The sequence below is a fragment of the Dreissena polymorpha genome, chromosome 2, assembly GCF_020536995.1.
Source record: "Dreissena polymorpha isolate Duluth1 chromosome 2, UMN_Dpol_1.0, whole genome shotgun sequence".
NCBI lineage: Eukaryota > Metazoa > Mollusca > Bivalvia > Myida > Dreissenidae > Dreissena > Dreissena polymorpha.
This window is the reverse complement of record NC_068356.1, coordinates 27,836,202-27,856,603: the sequence shown is the minus strand read 5'-3', so window position 1 is coordinate 27,856,603 and position 20,402 is coordinate 27,836,202. Positions and strand designations below refer to the sequence as shown.

The window sequence follows — 20,402 nt, the reverse complement described above, 5'->3', positions numbered from 1 at the left end:
CTGCTTAGCTTTAGACCAGTCTGCTTAACTTTAGACCAGTCTACTTAGCTTTAGACCAGTCTACTTAGCTTTAGACCAGTCTGCTTAGCTTTAGACCAGTCAACTTAGCTTTAGACCAGTCTGCTTAGCTTTAGATCAGTCTGCTTAGCTTTAGACCAGTCTACTTAGCTTAAGACCAGTCTGCTTAGCTTTAGACCAGTCTGCTTCGCTTTAGACCAGTCTGCTTAGCTTTAGACCAGTCTGCTTAGCTTTAGACCAGTCTACTAAGCTTTAGACCAGTCAGCTTAGCTTTAGACCAGTCTGCTTAGCTGTAGACCAGTCTGCTTAGCTTTAGACCAGTCTACTTAGCTTTAGACCAGTCTACTTAGCTTTAGACCAGTCTACTTAGCTTTAGACCAGTCTGCTTAGCTTTAGACCAGTCTGCTTAGCTTTAGACCAGTCTGCTTAGCTTTAGACCAGTCTGCTTAGCTTGAGACCAGTCTACTTAGCTTTAGACCAGTCTACTTAGCTTTAGACCAGTCTGCTTAGCTTTAGACCAGTCTGCTTAGCTTTAGACCAGTCTGCTTAGCTTTAGACCAGTCTGCTTAGCTTTAGACCAGTCTACTTAGCTTTAGACCAGTCTGCTTAGCTTTAGACCAGTCTGCTTAGCTTTAGACCAGTCTGCTTAGCTTTAGACCAGTCTACTTAGCTTTAGACCAGTCTACTTAGCTTTAGACCAGTCTGCTTAGCTTTAGACTAGTCTACTTAGCTTAAGACCAGTCTGCTTAGCTTTAGACCAGTCTACTTAGCTTTAGACCAGTCTGCTTAGCTTTAGACCAGTCTGCTTAGCCTTAGACCAGTCTGCTTAGCTTTAGACCAGTCTGCCTTGCTTTAGACCAGTCTACTAAGCTTTAGACGAGTCTGCACATTATTAGGAGATCTGCAGTCTGCTGGAAAGTCATTCATGCTTTCTTGGTCTTCATAAAGGTCAGACTAGCTCCTGACCAGACTGGGCAACTGTGCAGGCTGGTCTGAAGCTATTCTGGCTGCAAATGACATAAGACCCATTGTTGCATGGTGCTGCTAGATATAAACATCTTTAAAAGAAAGGAAAATAACGCCTCAGTGGTCTTTTCTGTATGGTCATGAATGCACAATGAACAAACAATCAGACTTTGAGAGGGATGGGGAAAATTATCAGGATATTTTCAAGACCCTGCGAAATCAGTTTCATCAAAAGTATAATTTGGCTGGATGGACAAAGCAGTAAGTATATGCAGCCCCATTTGCAGGGATAATAATTAATGTTTATGAGTATGAGCTTTATCTTTGAAATCACAACTAATGCTATAAAGATAAGATTATACACTTCTAATTAACATTCTTAAAAATGTTTAGCTAAAAGAATAATGTAAATAAAAAACTTAAGTGTTATTTACCCTCTCAAATCAAAAGTATTTATCACAAATGATTTATGTCATAGAGAGATTATTAGAAAGTGAATTTGTTAACAAACAGTTAGTAATTTTTGACTAGGAATACTTATATCTTTAGGGTAAGATTAAGGAATGTTGTATGTATGTTTGGGCCATGCTATTTCTTACAGCTGCCAGCATCCCGTATCCCTTGATGGCCAGTGAGAGCTCCTTGACAGTGGCCTTCTCATTGTTCATGATCTCACGGAACTGCAGGAAGAAGAACTGAAACACACACAACACATGACTTACACTTGATTTTTCAAAGTATATGTTAGTCTTGCTCTGAGAAAATGGACTTATATCCATTTGCGTAAAGTGTTGTCCAAGATTAGCCTATGCAGTACCCACATGCTAATCAAGGAGGACACTTTTCACCTAAGCTTGATTTTGGTTTAGAAGACTTCTTTTAAACGAAAAATTCCATTAAAGTGACTGCGCATGCCAATTTGGGCGATACTATGAGTAAATTAAGCTTTTTCCAGAGTGTGATTGATTTATTTAAGCTGTATTTTATTCATTTGTATAGGAAGCAAAAAGCTCTATAGAGATACTATCAAATCCTGAAATGCTGGGATGAAACAGTACAAGGTTCACTATAAACCGTATTTAAAGCATTTCCTGAGAAGGGACAGCATATGTAAATGGTCAAAGGCCCTACAACACTACTACCATATGATATAATGCATATATGGACAAGTTGATTCTTCCTGTTGTAAAATGTTTAATTAAACAACTTTGTGTAGTGCCCTTTTTATTGGGGTTGGTGTAGGGACAGCTTGCAACAAAAATAACTTTGGAATACACATTTAAAACATTATGTACAAAGACTTAATTTATTCTGTTTCACTGGTGCAACCACCAAATTATAAAGAAATTCTTAATTGCAAATATATTACATAATAATATAAGATCAAAACAGATAAGACTATAAACAAGATATTTTTTAAAGAATTATGAGCTTCATCCATCCATGCCAATACTAGACAAATAGTATTCAGTATATGTGTTAATGGGAACATTCTTACAGAGAAAGTTGCTTTTCCATCCTGGCCACTTGTCTTTGCCTTGGCTTTCAACATCTCACACACCTAGAAATTATAGAACATAACATTCAATTATTGCAGCAAGGCTTTCAAACCACTCTATTACAGATCGTTTTCAGCGAGTGTGCTATTGTACTTGTTTGTCTCTATTACATTAAATCTTTGGAAAACGACACATTTTGAAAGAGTATGGTTTGAATGTTGCTGTGGTAGAGGATCATGACTTGAATGTTGCTGTGGTAGAGGATCATGACAATACAGATTCATATGACCTTTTGCTTCAAATACACCTTATTGTCAGTCAGGACCACTCAAAATAGTTAACTTTCATCCCGTAAGAAGCATTTTATTCCTGATATTTTGATATTGTTCAGGGTTAATAATTTTACAATATTCTTAAACATAATAATTTTATATATATCTTAAATTACATACATTCTATCTTAAAAATACAAAATTTACAAAAATTTCATTAAAAATGTTGAAAAAACAAGTAAATGTGACCCTTATGTTTCTATAGGGGATACCTTATTAAATCAACCACTTAAGTCATGTGGACCCTAAATGAACCCTAAATATGTCATGTTGATGGAAAACCATTACACCGATGCTTTGGACTGAGCACTAAAATGGTAATTAACATAAATTTTGCAGTTGAGATTGTGGCAGACACAACCATGTTGTCTTACCTGTTTGAGGAACGACTCCATGGCTTTCATGCCCAGCAGTTGCATCTCATTGTTAAAATGTCTGCTCCAGTGACTCAGCTTGCTGTACATGTTCTAGGTACCATGGAAACACACAGGGACAAATAAGCTATTTTGGAAGAGACAGGTGCTTGGTACTGAATAAAATTCAACAAGACGCCAGCTTGATGTGCCTTAATATGCATTATGTGTTGTTATCAGTACTTAGTTATTTTTATGTTAATCCATTAAAAAAATGTACTTTTAATGATAATGTATTGCTTATAAATAAAAATAACACAATATAGTGCCTCTTTTCATCATGGTATACACGGGTCTATTAGAATGTTCTGTACCTGATTGTCCTCAATGATGTACTGACTGAACTGAGAGGCATGTCTGGCAAACAAGCGAAGACCAGCTTTAGGAACATCATATCGTGTGAAGTCAATGGTCGTATCAATCGCATTGCGTGCATACTTAAATATCTCATAGGAATTCTTCGAGCCTGTATATGTGCAAATAATAAATCACAGTTTACAACAATAAAAGCAATTTCATTGATTAAGTACTAAAATTTCTACCTTTAAAGGAACAAGAGGTATTTGTAGAAGAGATATGTTTAAAGAATCTTTATATAACATTGTGGTTATGACATGCAGTAAAAACTGTTAATAGAGGTATTTTCAATAAATTAATGGCCAAAACTATGCAGCTTGGTTAATCTTCAATGGATGATAACACATGCAGTACATGTTTGCTGTAAACATAGCAATATCAGTTAAAATGGGAGCTGACAAGAAAAAAAAGTGGCAGACAAAACTCATTTGATTTCTTGATTCATTGAAACATAAAGTGTATAACCCTCCATAGTCCATAATGTAAGCGGTTCATTTGAAACAAACCCAGATTCTTTCAATATTGCTTGGCAAAGAAAATCATACAACCAATGACAAAAACAGAGAATGACATTGTATTGTTACCACTTCAGGGCTAACATGTAACATTTAATTTCAAAAAAGCAGTTCTATGCTAAATGATTGATTGGTGCTTGGTATTTCACAATATCGCTACGCCAACTGCCATGTACCTTCTTCTGCGGACTCTGTGAAGTGTGTCAGGCTGCAGGACAGGCCTTCCAGACAACCAGCGATGATAGACATCTCTGGCTTGCGAGTCTTACTGCCCATCTGAAACCATGGCTACAACTTAAACATTGAACCAACATAACTGAAGACATTATATAAACATCAAGAATCACACACAAACATGGCATTAAAACATAATATTTTTCATTTTGTGTTCAATTAAAGACTGTTCTTGCATTAAAGTTTTTATCAGTGTTTCAGGACAATTAAACAACATTTAGTTGTAGTACAATGTAAAATGGATATAATTTTTAAAATGTTTTAATTTAGATACAAATTTGACAGGCAATAATTTTAGTTTGAAGAAACAAAAAACCATTTCATTTCAAAGTCATTTTCCTACTGCTATTAAACATTTAATAAAATTTTTGCATCTGCATCAATTTATATCCTGCAATATTTATTTATTAATTTGCATTAATTTTGAAGTTTGAAACTAGATCAAATGTGTTAAATCGCCATTTCTAGAAGAAGTTAAGATGAAAGAAGAAGTGAAAGCCGACCTCTGATTTTAATGTGGCCAGATATATTGACGTGAGCCTCTCGGAATAAGGCATCATAAACTCTGGGTACACCTCAGCCAGTACTCCAAGGAGCACATAGATGTTGCCCTTCACTGAAGCACAATACCAGGCAGGAGAATCAAACACAGAGGGCTGATTCAATCTAAGACCATACAAATATTTGATAACACTCTCTGGGAAAACAAGGCTTAATGCAAGTGAACAGTGTCGTCCCAGATCAGCCTGTGCAGTCTGAACAGTTGAATCTGGGATGACACTATCTGCCTTGACAGGATTTTAAACAAGACTATTGCCAAGCAATATATGTCCCCTACCGGCTCCACCATTGTCAGAAATTCCACCATTGTCAGAATTTTTTTCCTTTTTGATATTTGTTGCCATAGCAACCAGAATTTTTGACGTAAGAAGAAAATAAAATGCCGTGCATAATGTCAATATTGCCATCTATCCATGTTTCAAGATTCATGAAAAAGTATGAAGAACTTTAAAAGTTATCGCAGGATCCAGAAAAACACACTATTTTCAGCAGTATTTCTAGTTTAAATTTGTTGCCATAGCAACCAAAATTTTTGACATAGGAACAGAATGAAATGACGTGCATAATGTCCATATTGCCATCTATCCATGTATCAAATTGCATGAAAATATTAAGAACTTTTAAAGTTATCGCAGGATCCAGAAAAAAACACCATTTTCAGCAGTATTTCTAGTCTATTTGTTGCCATAGCGACCAGAATTTTTGACGTAGGAACAAAATGAAATGATGTGCATAATGTCCATATTGCCATCTATCCATGTTTCAAGTTTCCTGAAAAAATATGAAGAACTTTTAAAGTTATCGCAGGATCCAGAAAAAAAACATTTTCAGCAGTATTTCTAGTCTATTTGCTGCCATAGCAAACAAAATTTTTGACGTCAGAACAAAATGAAATGATGTGCATAATGTCCATGTTGCCATCTATCCATGTTTCAAGTTTCATGAAAAAATATGAGGAACTTTTAAAGTTATCGCAGGATCCAGAAAAAAACACCATTTTCAGCAGTATTTCTAGTCTATTTGTTGCTATAGCAACCAGAATTTTTGACGTAGGAACAAAATGAAATGACCTGCATTTGAAAAAGAAATTGATAAAACAGTCTTTAAAAGTGTTATTTAGCAGTAATTTTTCCGTCTTTTTTACCTGTGGGTGTGAGTTTTGTTGCCTTCGTTAGCTCATTGAAGAACTTATTGATGATATTGTCTATTGCCAGCTCCTTTCCCATGGATGAGCCAATTGACAGCTCTATCACCTGCAATGTAAGCGCTCAATTAATTTTTGATTAATGGGCATGCAGGCAAAAATATCAACGCAATTACTTGTTCTGAAAATGGACCCTTGTGATTGCTTTAACCACTGATGACATAACATAATTTGAATGTATTGTTTTGTTATTTATAATTGAAGAAACACTTGGAAAACTTTGGAAGATCTGGAATTGTAACAATCATTTCTTAAACAAATGTGATATTTTATCTAATAACACTCTCTTTCTACATGTTTTTGTTAAGTACGATTGGTGTTAATAGTGCCCAAATAAAGGTACTCGGTATTTCAACTGAATAACATGAGTGTTATTTGTTAACATACTGTATGATTCAATGTGTCAAACATTTACAATAACAATTAACCCTTAAAGCGCTGGAGCTGAATTTTAAAGGCCTTTGCAAACAGTTTGGATCCAGATGAGACGCCACAAAACGTGGCGTCTCATCTGGATCCAAACTGTTTGCTATTCTGATAGTATTCTTTGAAAAAAATTCGAAGAAAATGCTAATTTTAGAAATTCAACAGACAACATTTTAGCAGACGACAAATTTCCCAGCATGCAAAGGGTTAAGATTTGTATACAAATGTGTGTACAAATAAAATGCTGTTCCTACTTACCTTTGTTAGTAATGGTACTGCGGCATTTTTGACTTTTGCGTACCTGTCTCTGCTGAAGAGAGTTATTGCCACATCCTGAAAACAACACCAATGCCACTTAAATAAATAGTCCACAATTAGTCAGTGACAGAACAGAGCAATCAATTAAGAAATGTCTACTTCTTGTCTTAAAGAATGAACAAATTACTGGCATGCAGAAGATGTTTACAAATTACACTGTTTCTTTTTCCTAGTTAGTGGATGAATTATTAAAGAAAATATAATGGAGTAAAGCTTTACAATGGACAGGCTGAATATCATTGAAAATACACATGACATTTTATCAGAAATTAAGTGCCTCAAATCATTCTAAGATATTCATGTAACAGTAAATATTATCAGAATGTAGGTTTTTTGTGTACTTCAAATATTAAAATACCTTCAGATCTACAGCATATGGCAGAACTTTCTTTCCATACTTGTCCAAAAATAATGAAAGAAACTCCAAAAGTTTGGCCTTGCATCCTTGAAGCTGCAGCAAAATAGAAAAATAAACAAGAGCACCGCCTTGCGGGTGCAGACCGCTCATCTATTTTTCTTTTTTAAGGTGAAGGGACCTATCTCAATACTTCAATCACAAAGGAGGGAGGGGTGGGGTGGAGAGGGGATTTATAGTGAGGGGGTGTGGTCATTTATTACATTATCTTCCAAAAATGCAAAAAAAAATGCAAAAAAAAAAAAAAAAAAATTTTTTGGGGGGGGGGGGATTCTTAGGTGGGATGGTTGGACGGTCTTTCAAAAATAAAAGAATAAAAATAAATATTTGTGTTTTTTAACCATGTTTAAAAAATATATAAATATAAGGGTGTGGTCATTTATTAGATGATCTTTCATACAAAAAATGAAAAAAAAAATGCTGAGGTGGGGCATGGGGTTTGGTTTGGGTGGAGTCTATTGTGGTATGTCAGGTAAGAGTTGTTTTGTCAAAGTATCAATCAAATCTGATCATAAATAAAAAAGTTATGGCAATTTTAGCAAAATTGAATAATTTGACCGTGAGAGTCAAGGTCGTTCAAAGGTCAAGGTAAAATTCAACTTGCCAGGTACAGTACCCTCATTAAAGCATGAAAGTATTTGAAGTTTGAAAGCGAAAGCCTTGATACTTTAGAAGTAAAGTGGATCTAAACACAAAATTTAACCATATATTCAAAGTTACTAAGTCAAAAAAGGGCCATAATTCCATCAAAATGACAACCAGAGTTATGCAAATTGTCCTGTACTGTCCCTTTATGGTAGTTTGCGAGTGTTCCAAGTATGAAAGCAATATCTATGATACTTTAGGAGTAAAGTGGACCAAACACAAAACCAAATTTTCAATTTTCTAAGTATAAAGGGCCCATAATTATGTCAAAATGCCAGTCAGAGTTACATAACTTTGCCTGCACAGTCCTCTTATGATAGCTAGTAAGTGTTGCAAGTATGAAAGCAATAGCTTTGATACTTAAGGAATAAAATGGACCTAAAAACAAAACTTAACCAAATTTTCAATTGTCGAAGTATAAAAAGGGCACATAATTCTGTCAAAATGCATGCCAGAGTTATCTAACTTTGCCTGCCCATTCCCCTCATGATAGTAAGTAAGTGTACCAAGTTTGAATGCAATAGCTTTGATACTTTATGAGAAATGTGGACCTAAACACCAAACTTAACCGGACGCCGACACAGTCGCCGACGCCGACTCCCAAGGTGATGACCTTTTTTGAGGGGAAAAAATCGTGCGAAAAATAAGGAAAGTCTTAAATAATCAATTTAACATATTGTACTGTTTTTAAAACAAATTCAAGGCAAAATATAATTTATCTATGCAATATTTGTCTATTTTCTATGAGGCTATGAGGACCAGGGGTAATAATCGCCATAACTTGTATAATTTAACTGGCTCTGTAAATTGAACTCTGAATGTTTTGCAGAGACAGCATGAAAAAATTGACTTGGGCCTGCCAAACTACTTATTTTCATATAAGTATTAACAATATTATGGATAAATAAAACATTTATTTACCTCATCATCCGTCACTGCTTTACTAAGAAACTTCACAACCCCATACTCTTTATCAAACAAAGTTGAACAAACAATGTCTGAAAGAGAATGAAAATTAACATTTGAATCAGTTTTAGTTGGAATATTGATTACAAACTTATCCATAAGAAATTGATATGAAACAAGGCCAAGATGGCTCTGGCTTTGTACGCTCTCATTAGTTAAATCAGAACTGCCCCTGTAATGACACTACAAACACATTGAAGTATGCTTCAAATTATTATGATGAATTTGGTAGGGGGTCAAACCATGTTTTTCAACAATATTATAAAACCAAGCATTTGGTGTCAACAAAGGAAATGATCAGGAGCGCCATTAAGCAATTAAAGAACAGCAATTCTGCAGGACCTGACAGCATACTGGCAGAAGCGCTTAAGGCTAACGTGGAGACCAGTGTGGGGCTACTACAGCCACTCTTCAGCAAGATATGGGAAGAAGAAGAAATTCAATCACAGTGGAAAGAGGATTACCTCATCAAGTTTCCCAAGAAAGGCAACCTTAGTTCCTGCTCCAATTACCGAGGTATCACACTGTTGTCCATCCCAGGAAAGATGTTTAATCATATCCTGCTGAACGGAATGAAAGACGCAGTAGACCCGCATCTTCGTGACCAACAAGCAAGCTTTCGAAAGGAGAGATCGTTCACGAATCAGACTGCAACCCTGCGCATCATTCTGGAACAATCCCTGGAGTGGAATTCGCCGTTGTATGTCAACTTCATTGACTATGAAAAGGCGTTCAACATTGACCGGGAGTCCCTCTGGAGACTTCTGAGACACTAAGGATTGCCAGAAAAGATCACCAACATCATCAGGAAGTCTTATGAAGGAATGACCTGCAGAATTGTTAATGGCAGACTGCTCACGGACGCCTTTGAAGTGAGAACCGGAGCAAGGCGAGGCTGCTTACTCTCACCTTTCCTGTTCCTGCTGGCCATAGACTGGGCAATGAAGACATGGACGGAGCAGAAGCAGAATGGAATTCAGTGGACTCTCTGGAAGCAGTTGGAAGACCTTGACTTTGCCGATGATTTGGCTCTTCTCTCCCACACCAAACAACAGATGCAGGAAAAGACAAACATGGTAGCGGACAACTCAGCTAGACTGGGCCTCACGATCAACAGAGGGAAGAGCAAGGTGTTCAGGACCAACGCATCCAACAACACACCCATCACAGTCCAAGGCCATGCCTGGCTGGAAGAGGTTGACAGCATTCTGGACAACCAGGGAGGAACGGATGCAGATGCCAGAACCTGCATCGGTAAAGCACAAGCAGCCTTCCATCAAGTGAAGAAAATCTGGGGATCCAGTGAAATTGGCATCACCACCCAGATTAGCCTCTTCAATAACATCTTAAAGCCACTACTCCTCTATGGAGCAGAGACCCGGAGAACCACTGTCACCACCATAAAGAAAATACAGGTCTTCATCACACCTGCCTCAGGAAGATCCTCAAGATCCGCTGGCCAGACAAGAACGCCAATGAAGAATGCAGCAGATGGGACCACAGGCAAACATGAGATGAGATGAAGCATTTGGTGAAACTTGTAAGACGTAGTTTTTTATCAATCAAGACATTTTTAAAACAAGGTGTCCCCAGACAAAGCACTCACTGATTCTTCTGCTAATGTTACTTTTAAATAAAAGCAAGCCCTTTGTTCCAACTACTAATGCATAGGGTTATTTCATAACGAAAGAAACTGTGCATTTCAATTGGCTTTAATATGTATTGATTTTACTGTGTAACAAAACTCTATGAGGGCCAAGCTAAACATTGATTTATTGTGGCTTAGGAATAAAAGTAAATTTTCATAATTCTTTGGAAAAGTTAAGAGTGCTTAGTTCATTTTTTTAACTGAGTTGAGTCATGGTTTTTGACAGTTAATAAGGCCATTGTGACAAAAAGATAAGCTTACACAGCATTATTATCTCCTTCTTTTTAGTTAAGTGATAACAGTACTCTACCATACTAGGATAAACCTAACTGATGATTATGTACTAGGGCTAGTGAAATTTTGTGTATGATACATGCTTGGATCAGAAGCCAAAATAGTGCCCGATAAAACCTTTGTATATGCAGGCTTGTGTAAGAAGCAAAATTGTGCCAAAGATAAAACTATGTACACTGGTTGCTGTTTAGGCTTGCTGAGAAATTACTTGTAACAAAACAGGCAAAGTGACAACTTCTCTGTTTTGAAGATGTCAACTGTGTTTGCTGTATAGGCGGTGATAGGCAACATGTCCTACTGATGGATGGTTCTAGGGTAAAAGGAGAACTTGTATAGATCGTATAATACACCTATATGTCTGTATCTGTGAGTGTGTGAGTGCCTAGTACTCATATAAGAAGATTTGGGGATTAACAGGTTGCCAATTGTGGCTGATGGAATGGCTACTAGGTTGTTCACAATTTTATAGAAAAGTATAAATCTTGCTCTTCTAACTTCAAGTGACGGCCAATATAGTTTATTGATAATTTCTGTGACTGATTTTGAGTTGGGTCCTGTACGGTAATAATTTGTGAGGAAAGGAGCTGCTCTTTTTTGCACCTTTTCAATTTGGTTTGTTTGATAACTATTATGGAGATCCCAAACTGTAGAAGAATATACAAGTTTTGGTCTAACTATTACTTTATATGCATGTTCCTTAACTTTGGGGGCATTTATCTTGAGATTTCTGCTAAGGAATCCTAGTGATTGGTTTGATTTACTGGTGATTGAATTTATATGTTGATCCCACTTCAAGTTGTCTTGGATAGTTACGCCTAAGTATTTTGATGATTTTACTCTCTTTAATCAGCATTATAGATAATCCTTGACCCGTGGGGGTAAATACCCCCACTTTTCACAGCATTGGGGTAAATGGTCAAATTTTGCCTTGCTTGAAGGGTAATTTGCTAAAAGTAAAACAAGAATATAGCTGTGGTACAGACACACTACTTAAATCATATTAAACACAATTTACCATTAACTATGTGTATTCCTTCTAAGTAGTAGGTTTCTTAAAGTGTTTTTTTGTGTTTTTAACTGTCCTTGGTTTATAGGCCCGTGAGCCAAGGAAAACATTTTTGCCAACTTTCAACAGTTGCTTTATTAGCGTTTAAGTGTGTCCTTTTTTATTTGAAAACAGAGGAAATTTAATCATTCAGTATTGGCAGTACAATGTTTTTACTCGATACAACTTTTGCCGTATAAAATGAATCAATTTTACTTTGAGAAGTAATCTGTTTTGGCTTTTGCCATGCTGACCTCGTCATGTAAATAAACACATACGCGCTTGACTGTTTGTTAAAAAAATCAATACTTAATTTACCATGCGTCTAGATGATACAGAGTTTACTGTACAGTACATACCGACTGGCTAACTATTTGTACAATCCAGCGCACAAATTAGCTCTTATTTGTACAATAACCAGTCTCATATTTTGGCGAAAGACAATCAGCTGTTTATATTTTTTGTTTAGGTTGTAAGCAGAGAATTTACATCATATGCTAAGTCCAGATTGGCTTGCTCAAATGTATGCATGGAACTGACAAATTAAGCGTATCTTGATATTTCTGATGTGTATATTACGCTGATACGCATCTTATCTAGAACGCTGTTTTAAGGTATGGTTATGTAGCTGATATTGGAAGGGAACAGGTCTAGCTTGACTAGTGATGCTTAACACATTGCATTTATCGGGGTGAAACAACATGAGCCAATCCTGCTCCCATCTACCCGCAGCCTCCAGATCACTTTGCAGCTTCTGTGCATCCTGTTTGCACTTTATATCTCTATAGATAATACTATCGTCTGCAAACAGGCGAAGTGTGCTGTGCTGCAAGTAATCCGGCAGGTTGTTAATATAGATGAGGAACAGGATCGGCCCATGGACAGTTCCCTGGGGAACACCAGATGTGACCGGAACTTTTTGAAATGATTGGCGCTCCAGGACGACCATATGAGGACGGTCATGAAGAAAATCTGTAATCCAATTTAGAGCATAACATTGTATACCATAATATTTGAGTTTGTAAATAAGATGTTTATGGGGCACTTTATCGAATGCCTTTGCAAGGTCCATGATGATGACATCAGTTTCAGTTTTTTCATCATGGGATTTGTAGAGATTTTCAAGGAAAGAGACTAGCTGAGTTTCACATGTGCGTTTAGATCTATAACCATATTGCAAGTCATAGAGAATGCCATTGTTCCCTAAATGGGTAATCACATTACTGGCAATAACAAGTTCCAGGATTTTACAACAAATACATGTTAAAGATATAGACCTATAGTTGATGGCATTACAGGTTTTTTTTTTACTAAGAAAGTGACGCCGATATTCGGCGTCTTCCCCTACCAGAATTTTTCCCCTAAAACTACCATTTCCCCTCCAAAAATAAAATTTTTCACCAAAATATAATATTTTACCCTCAAAGAAATGTTTTTTTTTCTTTTGGGAAGTTTACACTTATCCAATTTGTACCATGCTATGTTAGCGTTTCCGATCGCCAAAATCTCCAAAGGCGATTGAATCTTTTAGCTGGCGATTAAAGTTTAAAATGTGAATGAAAATGGCGATTGCAAAAACCCCTGATATTTCTGTATAAGTATATAATATTCCCTACTTTTAAAGAGAACTCGGTACCCATTTCCACATGTAATCGCCATAAATGTTCCAGGTGGTAATAGATAGTCCACTGATAAGAGATAACCGGATGCCCTTATCGTATATTCAAGCCACATAACACAGTCATGTATGCTGACAGATGCATCACGGGAAATTTTCGGGTAACTTTCCAGTCACCAAACTGTGATATTTAACGTCCAATCGGTTACGAGAATGTTTATGGAGGCGGAGTTATATAGCTATTATTATTTTTGATTGACGTCGGTCACAGAGTAAGCGTTTATCGCAGGTTTATTAACAATCACAGTTGTACCATTAATACGTGATATAAAGCCGGTAAATAAAGCAGTACATTAAAGGCGGTTTCGGGCATCATCATCACACCTATTTGCCGTACTGTAAACAATAATTAATTATGAGAAGTTAATTGCAATTGGTGAGCAGTGTAAATTTACCTACGGCGAGTAAGTTGTGAAAAACAAAACCCGTTAATAATTTGATGCGGTAACAAATTAAATCCAGTGCATGTATATTTTATCCTGTCTATTTGTAGAACTGATTTACACCGTTTTTCTACAGCCACGTGATAATAACTATTCACTATGCATTAATACCGGTATGCCACGAAGAACCCGTGTTATAAGAAAGAGCGCGAAATTATTGCTGTCGTCGGCAATGCTAAGTTCTACGCATGCAAAGCATGCTTTTTAAAAAACAGACGATGTGTAACTAAATATAGCCTAGCCACTCAGTACATGCAGTATTTAAGACTTACAAATTTACCGGTACGTTTGAATAAATTTTATATTGCAACTATGAAAAAATATGTTAATTCAAGAACACATTGCAGTAAATGTATTTTTCAAGAATCAAGAAGCACCAGACTACGGCAAAAATTATTGGGAGAAGGGGGGGGGGGACGCAAAGGAGTTAGGCAAGACCCACCCAATCAAAGACCGGGGCATATCTGAAAGTTCTAACAGTGTATACCGTTTATGCCAGTGCATGAAAATAAATATAAATGAAAAATAAAAAAACATGAAACTATTTGACAAATTAACAAATTATTTATTTAAATGTGACTTCATTGATAATTTAATACAGTCATTATTGATACCTATAGATTCATGATGATTATGTCCTTCATTGAGCAAATAAGGTTATACCGGTAATGTGGATTCATCGTAGTGCTGAAATTTGGCTACTAATTTTTTTTCCTTAGCGCCAACCTAGACCATGTACAACGATCTCTCTCTCTCTCTCCCGACAAACACTTAAATCTGGGAATCCCAGTGATTCTATATATAGGTCTTAAATTAAGTCATGGAAACCGGGCAACTAATCGTATTAACCATGTGACTATTTTACTGGATTCCGGTCTTGCGCGAGAAGGGTGTTTCGTCAATTAATTACCGGAAACCAGTCGAATTTTCATCCGGGTTATTTGAAAGGCAAGATATAAACGTTAAAACAGAAAAAAGTCTCACAATTGGCGTTCATACACGAACAAAATAAAACGTTCGGACTAAGAAAATATTAATTGCTTTGAAGCATTTTTTAAGAATGAATCATCAAAAACCGTTGAAACCCAGCAGGATTCGGAGGTACATGTAATCAACATCAATTAATACTGTCGGATTATTGTGAAAGTGAAAGTAAACAATCGGCAGCTGCCGCACCTTTCCCTTCCTGTAGCAGATCTAGATCGTCAACCCATTCATCATGAAATTGAAATCACAATATTGACATCGTTCCCTGGCCCCAGTTGCAAACATTTCCCATTATTAGATCTACCCCTGCAACTTTATTTAGGACTTTGACTTTAATATCATACTTGCTCTTGTGTTTAAGAACAAAAAGGTCAGAGACATGCCTCTTTTTCTAAAAAAAAACCTGAAGTCTGTAGGCGAGTTATAGACATTGAAATGAACAGTTTTTATTTTTACCCCAAATATGTCTCTTTCGCGCTCAATTTTCCCCTTTTACCCAGCGTCCAGTGTCTTCCCCTTTTTCTAAAAAAAAACCCTGTATTAGGTTTGTTACCTTTTTGAATTCAGGGCATACATTTGCAGGTTTCCTATCATTAGGGATTTTGCTGGATATTAGGGATTTATTATAAATGATTTTAAGGATAGGTGCAACAGTATCTTTGCATTCTTATCTCCTACTCCTATAAATATGAGGTCGATATACATCATAATCGGTAGATTACGACTAATTATTTGGACTATTTTATCACCCTGCCTTCGTCATAATTGCAAATTTAATCAAATGCATGTGAAACGGGCATTTTCTAAATGCAAAGAAAGCGCAGCACTATCTTTTGCGTACCGGGGAGCTACAAGTGAAACTTCAAACTCCTAAGCTAATCGACTTCGGGAATGCCCATTAGACTGTCTCCCGGGCGCGGAAATAGATTACACGGCAAATTATCGAGCAAATATATATACACTACTAATGTCATTTACCAATGCCATTTTCATTTAATTCATGAATGCAAATTTGCTCAAGATCAGATACAATTGCATGTGTCTGATCCTTCCTTGCTGCATTATCGCCTAGTGTGTCATGTAAACAACGCAAGCTTGTTTCGACGCGGGCAGCCATCACAAGGTCACATAACCCCAAACCGGAACTCCTGTTTTTAGGGTTACATGCAGTCAGTTTGATACTTAGCACACATTGTTGAGTGCATGCTGCCTAGGATTTGTAAAATACATTGCAAATGGTTGGTTTTGGTATCAACTTGAAGGTATATTTGTAAGCAATAAGAAAATAAGCCATTTTTGTGCTCTACTTTTTGTGTTGATGGTTCCCGGCTTCGAAAGTAGGTCATACTATTTGAGCCCAAAATGGTTGTCTGCACAGCTGTCAAAACCGGTTTGCCTATTCTAAGGTAAATATTTTGAGTTTGCGCGTATAGAATTTAATGACATGCATTTTTTTCAAAAGATTATGCATTAATCTTTCCAATGATGTATGATGATATAGTGGGTATGCGCTTGATCATGGTAAAAATTGATATCGAACTTCAACTATTTTATATGTAATATAGAAGGAAATTAATTGCGCATGCGTAACCTTTAAGCACATCCGACCAAGTTAGTCGTCTGCCAGAATTTTGACATTTGACCATCAAAAACTCTCTGTATTGCAAAACATAACTGCCAGATGTCATTTTGACCCAAATAAGGGCTGTTTGCAATTGGGCTGTTGCACTTGGGGTCATAAGGGGGGTAAATGCTGGAAAATCACACCGAAACCTGTTCCGGAGACATATTCTAAGACTACTTAAACACCCGGTATTGTTTTTCAGTGCCATTTTGACATTAATTTGCATCAATCTCAATAATGAACCTAATGCATGTCTTTATTTCATCTGTATTTATTATTATTGTTTACTTTTTGAGCCTTTTTCTGTTAAAAATGCCCGCCAATTTTGGACCTACACTTCTATCCGCCTTCGCCTTCAACCCATTCAGGCAGATCTACTCAGAATAACACTACTTTGCCTTATTTTACCTGTTTGGATATCTCGCTGAGTTCAAGTAAAATCAAGTATTCAGCTGAAAACACAAAAATGATAATAATATTATGCTTTCTTTCCTGGAAGAATGTTGTTGCGATAGACCCTGCATGAAAAACACCAGGGAATCTGTATTTAAGTGACCTTAATATTATGCGTAAACCTAAGTGTGCATTTGTAGGCGGTGTCGAAATGGGTCTATAGCTCTGCCTGAACTGTCGTCCAATTGGTTTACAAGTCCGGCTGAAGTGACAGGCCATCAAAAACTGTACAGTGTGACTGATTCGGAGACGGCCCTCAACACTCGCCCAGTCGTGTCGAGAGGATCGGTGTCTTTGCAGGTTAGTACGCCGTTATTTTCAATTAAATCTATTGTAAAATGATTTCTTTGATATCCTGGCACACTTTTGTCACCAAAATTAGGAAATTTGTGTGTTTTACATTGACTGCAGCTCTGAAACCAAACTTTGTGGCGATAACTTTGCCGGTGTGCCCGACAATGTGATGCCGGCGTGGTGAATTAACCATTTGCAGCAAATAAAGCGAGAAAGACTATTGAAAGCTTACTCTAATTGTATCTAACTTACATTAGTTGGCACCGTAATGGGCAAATGCGCACAAAAAACCTTTTTTGTTTTCTCAGATTACACGGAATTGAGCACCCGGGCCAGACTGACACTTTCCGGAGCCTGCCCTAGACGGAACTCGAGCCGAGGAATCATAGGTCCAGGTGTGACAAAAGACTTAAAGCTCATGTCTGACGATGACTTTTTTTAGTCAGGAAGCCAAGTGTGTTGTTTTTCCATGCAAGCGAGCCCTTTTGTTGGGTCAAATGACATCAGCATTGCTGCTTCTACATGGATTTTACCTAAAATGTGCAAAAAAAATATAAAAAGTTTGTTCGAATCCAGTTCAAAACCTGCTTTGATGCACAAATATTGCCATTGATGATTTTTTTCACTTATTAAGCCATATGTAAGATAAGCTTTGCCTATTAGAATCGAAAGACATGCCTTGTATGGAGTCTAAGTGCTGCATGTATGATGTAACCGAGTTTGGCTTTTCTACCTTAATTCTTGACGCGAAACGCTGTTACGCATGGCGCTTTCAACGGCAACTTTTATGAATTAATCTGTGTGTCATTGTACCGGAACTTTGTGATCTTTCTCAAAACAGATTATACCTGTGGGAAAAGTGCCTTTAATTTAAATTTGAAGGGGTTGGGTTCTCTTAAAGGTCACATAACCCCAAACCGGAACTCCTGTTTTTAGGGTTACATGCAGTCAGTTTGATACTTAGCACACATTGTTGAGTGCATGCTGCCTAGGATTTGTAAAATACATTGCAAATGGTTGGTTTTGGTATCAACTTGAAGGTATATTTGTAAGCAATAAGAAAATAAGCCATTTTTGTGCTCTACTTTTTGTGTTGATGGTTCCCGGCTTCGAAAGTAGGTCATACTATTTGAGCCCAAAATGGTTGTCTGCACAGCTGTCAAAACCGGTTTGCCTATTCTAAGGTAAATATTTTGAGTTTGCGCGTATAGAATTTAATGACATGCATTTTTTTCAAAAGATTATGCATTAATCTTTCCAATGATGTATGATGATATAGTGGGTATGCGCTTGATCATGGTAAAAATTGATATCGAACTTCAACTATTTTATATGTAATATAGAAGGAAATTAATTGCGCATGCGTAACCTCACAACAAGAACAAATCTAATCCCAACGAAATACCAGAAGAATACAAAATATTTTTATCGATACTTCGATTCGATTTTCATTGGACCTGTGAAGTGAAGCAATGATTATGTTTAAATATCTATTTGTCAACTGATATGCATACAGACCCACACTGTGTAGTTAAAACCATTCAGTTCAGCAAACGTTTAGGCCTAATATTGACCCGAAACACATAAGTATACAAATTAAGACAGTAAGTATAGCCATTCACACAGGTGATATCTATTTGAGTTTACTGGAACGTGGCGTATTTTGTGTGTGTATGTCAGCGTTTATTTAAAGGTCAACGCCGAGTCTTCCCAAATACATTATTTGCTGACCTACCCAGGTGACCTTTCAGGTGAAACTATTTAATTTTGAACTAAAGTAGGTCAAATTTACCCCGGTTGCCCGGGTTTTCGCCGAATATTATTTGAATACAAATACACCAGACCACGATGGTCCATTAGACCTTTATATTCACACTGATGGTGTGCTGTATGGGTTATGTTTATGTATTGCATGTGGCTGTTGTATGTTTGTCTGGAACGGAAAAGGAGTGGGTAGCCCAACACGTAAGTCCGTCGTGAAAGTCACTTGTGTCCAGTTTCAGTGCGCATCGCACAGAACCCACCGTTAATTATTGTTATTTTCATTTCCATTACCATTATCATCACCATAAACACTATAATTATTATTTATTATTGATTGTTTATATTTTGTTTATTAAATTGTGTGTGCTTTTACTGTGCTCTCCTTCCCAAGAGAGGTGTAAGTGGGTGTTCGAGCGGGATACCGGAAACCCCGATTCCAACGGCGACCCTGGCTCTTCTGAGTACCCGGTTTAGAGCTACGATACACTGCATCCCCGTTTAACGCCCTTCACGGAAAACATGTTTGTCAGTTAAGTTATTATTTACAGTATTAGTTAAACCTATTCACACACAAACTAACAACCATATATATGAGCAGCGAACGAAAATCTAGCAATACATATACTTGCATGATATGAGACTAAGATGTCACGCTTTCTAAATAATTAAATGATAGGAATGAATTGAGTATTATTGCTGTCTGTCAATGTAATTCAATACTCTAACAAGGCTACAAAGCAAAGACATGCGATCAAATAATTCAATAGGGGCATTGTACCTGTTATATGCAGACATTCAATTATATGAAAGTAGTATCGCTTTATGTCTGTTGAGAGAAAATTGCAGGGCGGGTTTTCAGGTTTTTTTCCCTTAATTATACTGCTTACTCATCGCCCATATAACGCATATCATGCACTGCAAACCAAATAATATGAAAATAAGAGAGAGCATGCGATAGACAAGAGAAGACCGCCACCATTCGTTTTTATGTAATACAGTCCACTCTCGTTATCTCGAAGTCGGCGGGAACAAGAAATAATTTTTCTAAACTGTCGAGTAAACGACAGTGTATATATGCAAAAATATAACTCAATGCATTTTGGAATGTTGTTTGTAAAAACAATTAGTCTTTCGGCCTTTCGACAGGCTGTGTATTTATTGCAGTTAATTGATGCTAAAGTGACACTTAAAGTGACAGGCCTTAATCAAGTGTTAATGGCTAACGACATTACACACGTGTGATCATTGATGCAATTAACGGATCAATTTCCTACCGCACAGTATCGGGAGCAGCCGGGCGAAG

At 36.8% G+C, this 20,402-nt stretch overlaps 1 protein-coding gene across 5 annotated transcripts in view; it reads right to left on the bottom strand.

The window, feature by feature from the left end:
• The window catches only part of LOC127866349 (DNA-dependent protein kinase catalytic subunit-like), a 130,948-nt gene extending 114,860 nt beyond the window's left edge, over nucleotides 1-16,088 (bottom strand). For all 5 annotated transcript variants that reach the window (XM_052406820.1, XM_052406821.1, XM_052406819.1 and 2 more), the window contains exons 1-11: nucleotides 15,943-16,088; nucleotides 8,825-8,901; nucleotides 7,202-7,294; nucleotides 6,784-6,858; nucleotides 6,040-6,148; nucleotides 4,838-4,950; nucleotides 4,277-4,376; nucleotides 3,543-3,694; nucleotides 3,190-3,282; nucleotides 2,483-2,545; nucleotides 1,584-1,679 (exon numbers count right to left, since the gene is read on the bottom strand). In XM_052406820.1, the coding sequence (XP_052262780.1) occupies nucleotides 1,584-1,679; nucleotides 2,483-2,545; nucleotides 3,190-3,282; nucleotides 3,543-3,694; nucleotides 4,277-4,376; nucleotides 4,838-4,950; nucleotides 6,040-6,148; nucleotides 6,784-6,858; nucleotides 7,202-7,294; nucleotides 8,825-8,901; nucleotides 15,943-16,081 (1,110 nt within the window). In that variant the 5' untranslated portion in view covers nucleotides 16,082-16,088. The remainder of the gene's footprint in view (nucleotides 1-1,583; nucleotides 1,680-2,482; nucleotides 2,546-3,189; nucleotides 3,283-3,542; nucleotides 3,695-4,276; nucleotides 4,377-4,837; nucleotides 4,951-6,039; nucleotides 6,149-6,783; nucleotides 6,859-7,201; nucleotides 7,295-8,824; nucleotides 8,902-15,942) is intronic.
• Between the last annotated feature and the right edge of the window lie 4,314 nt (nucleotides 16,089-20,402).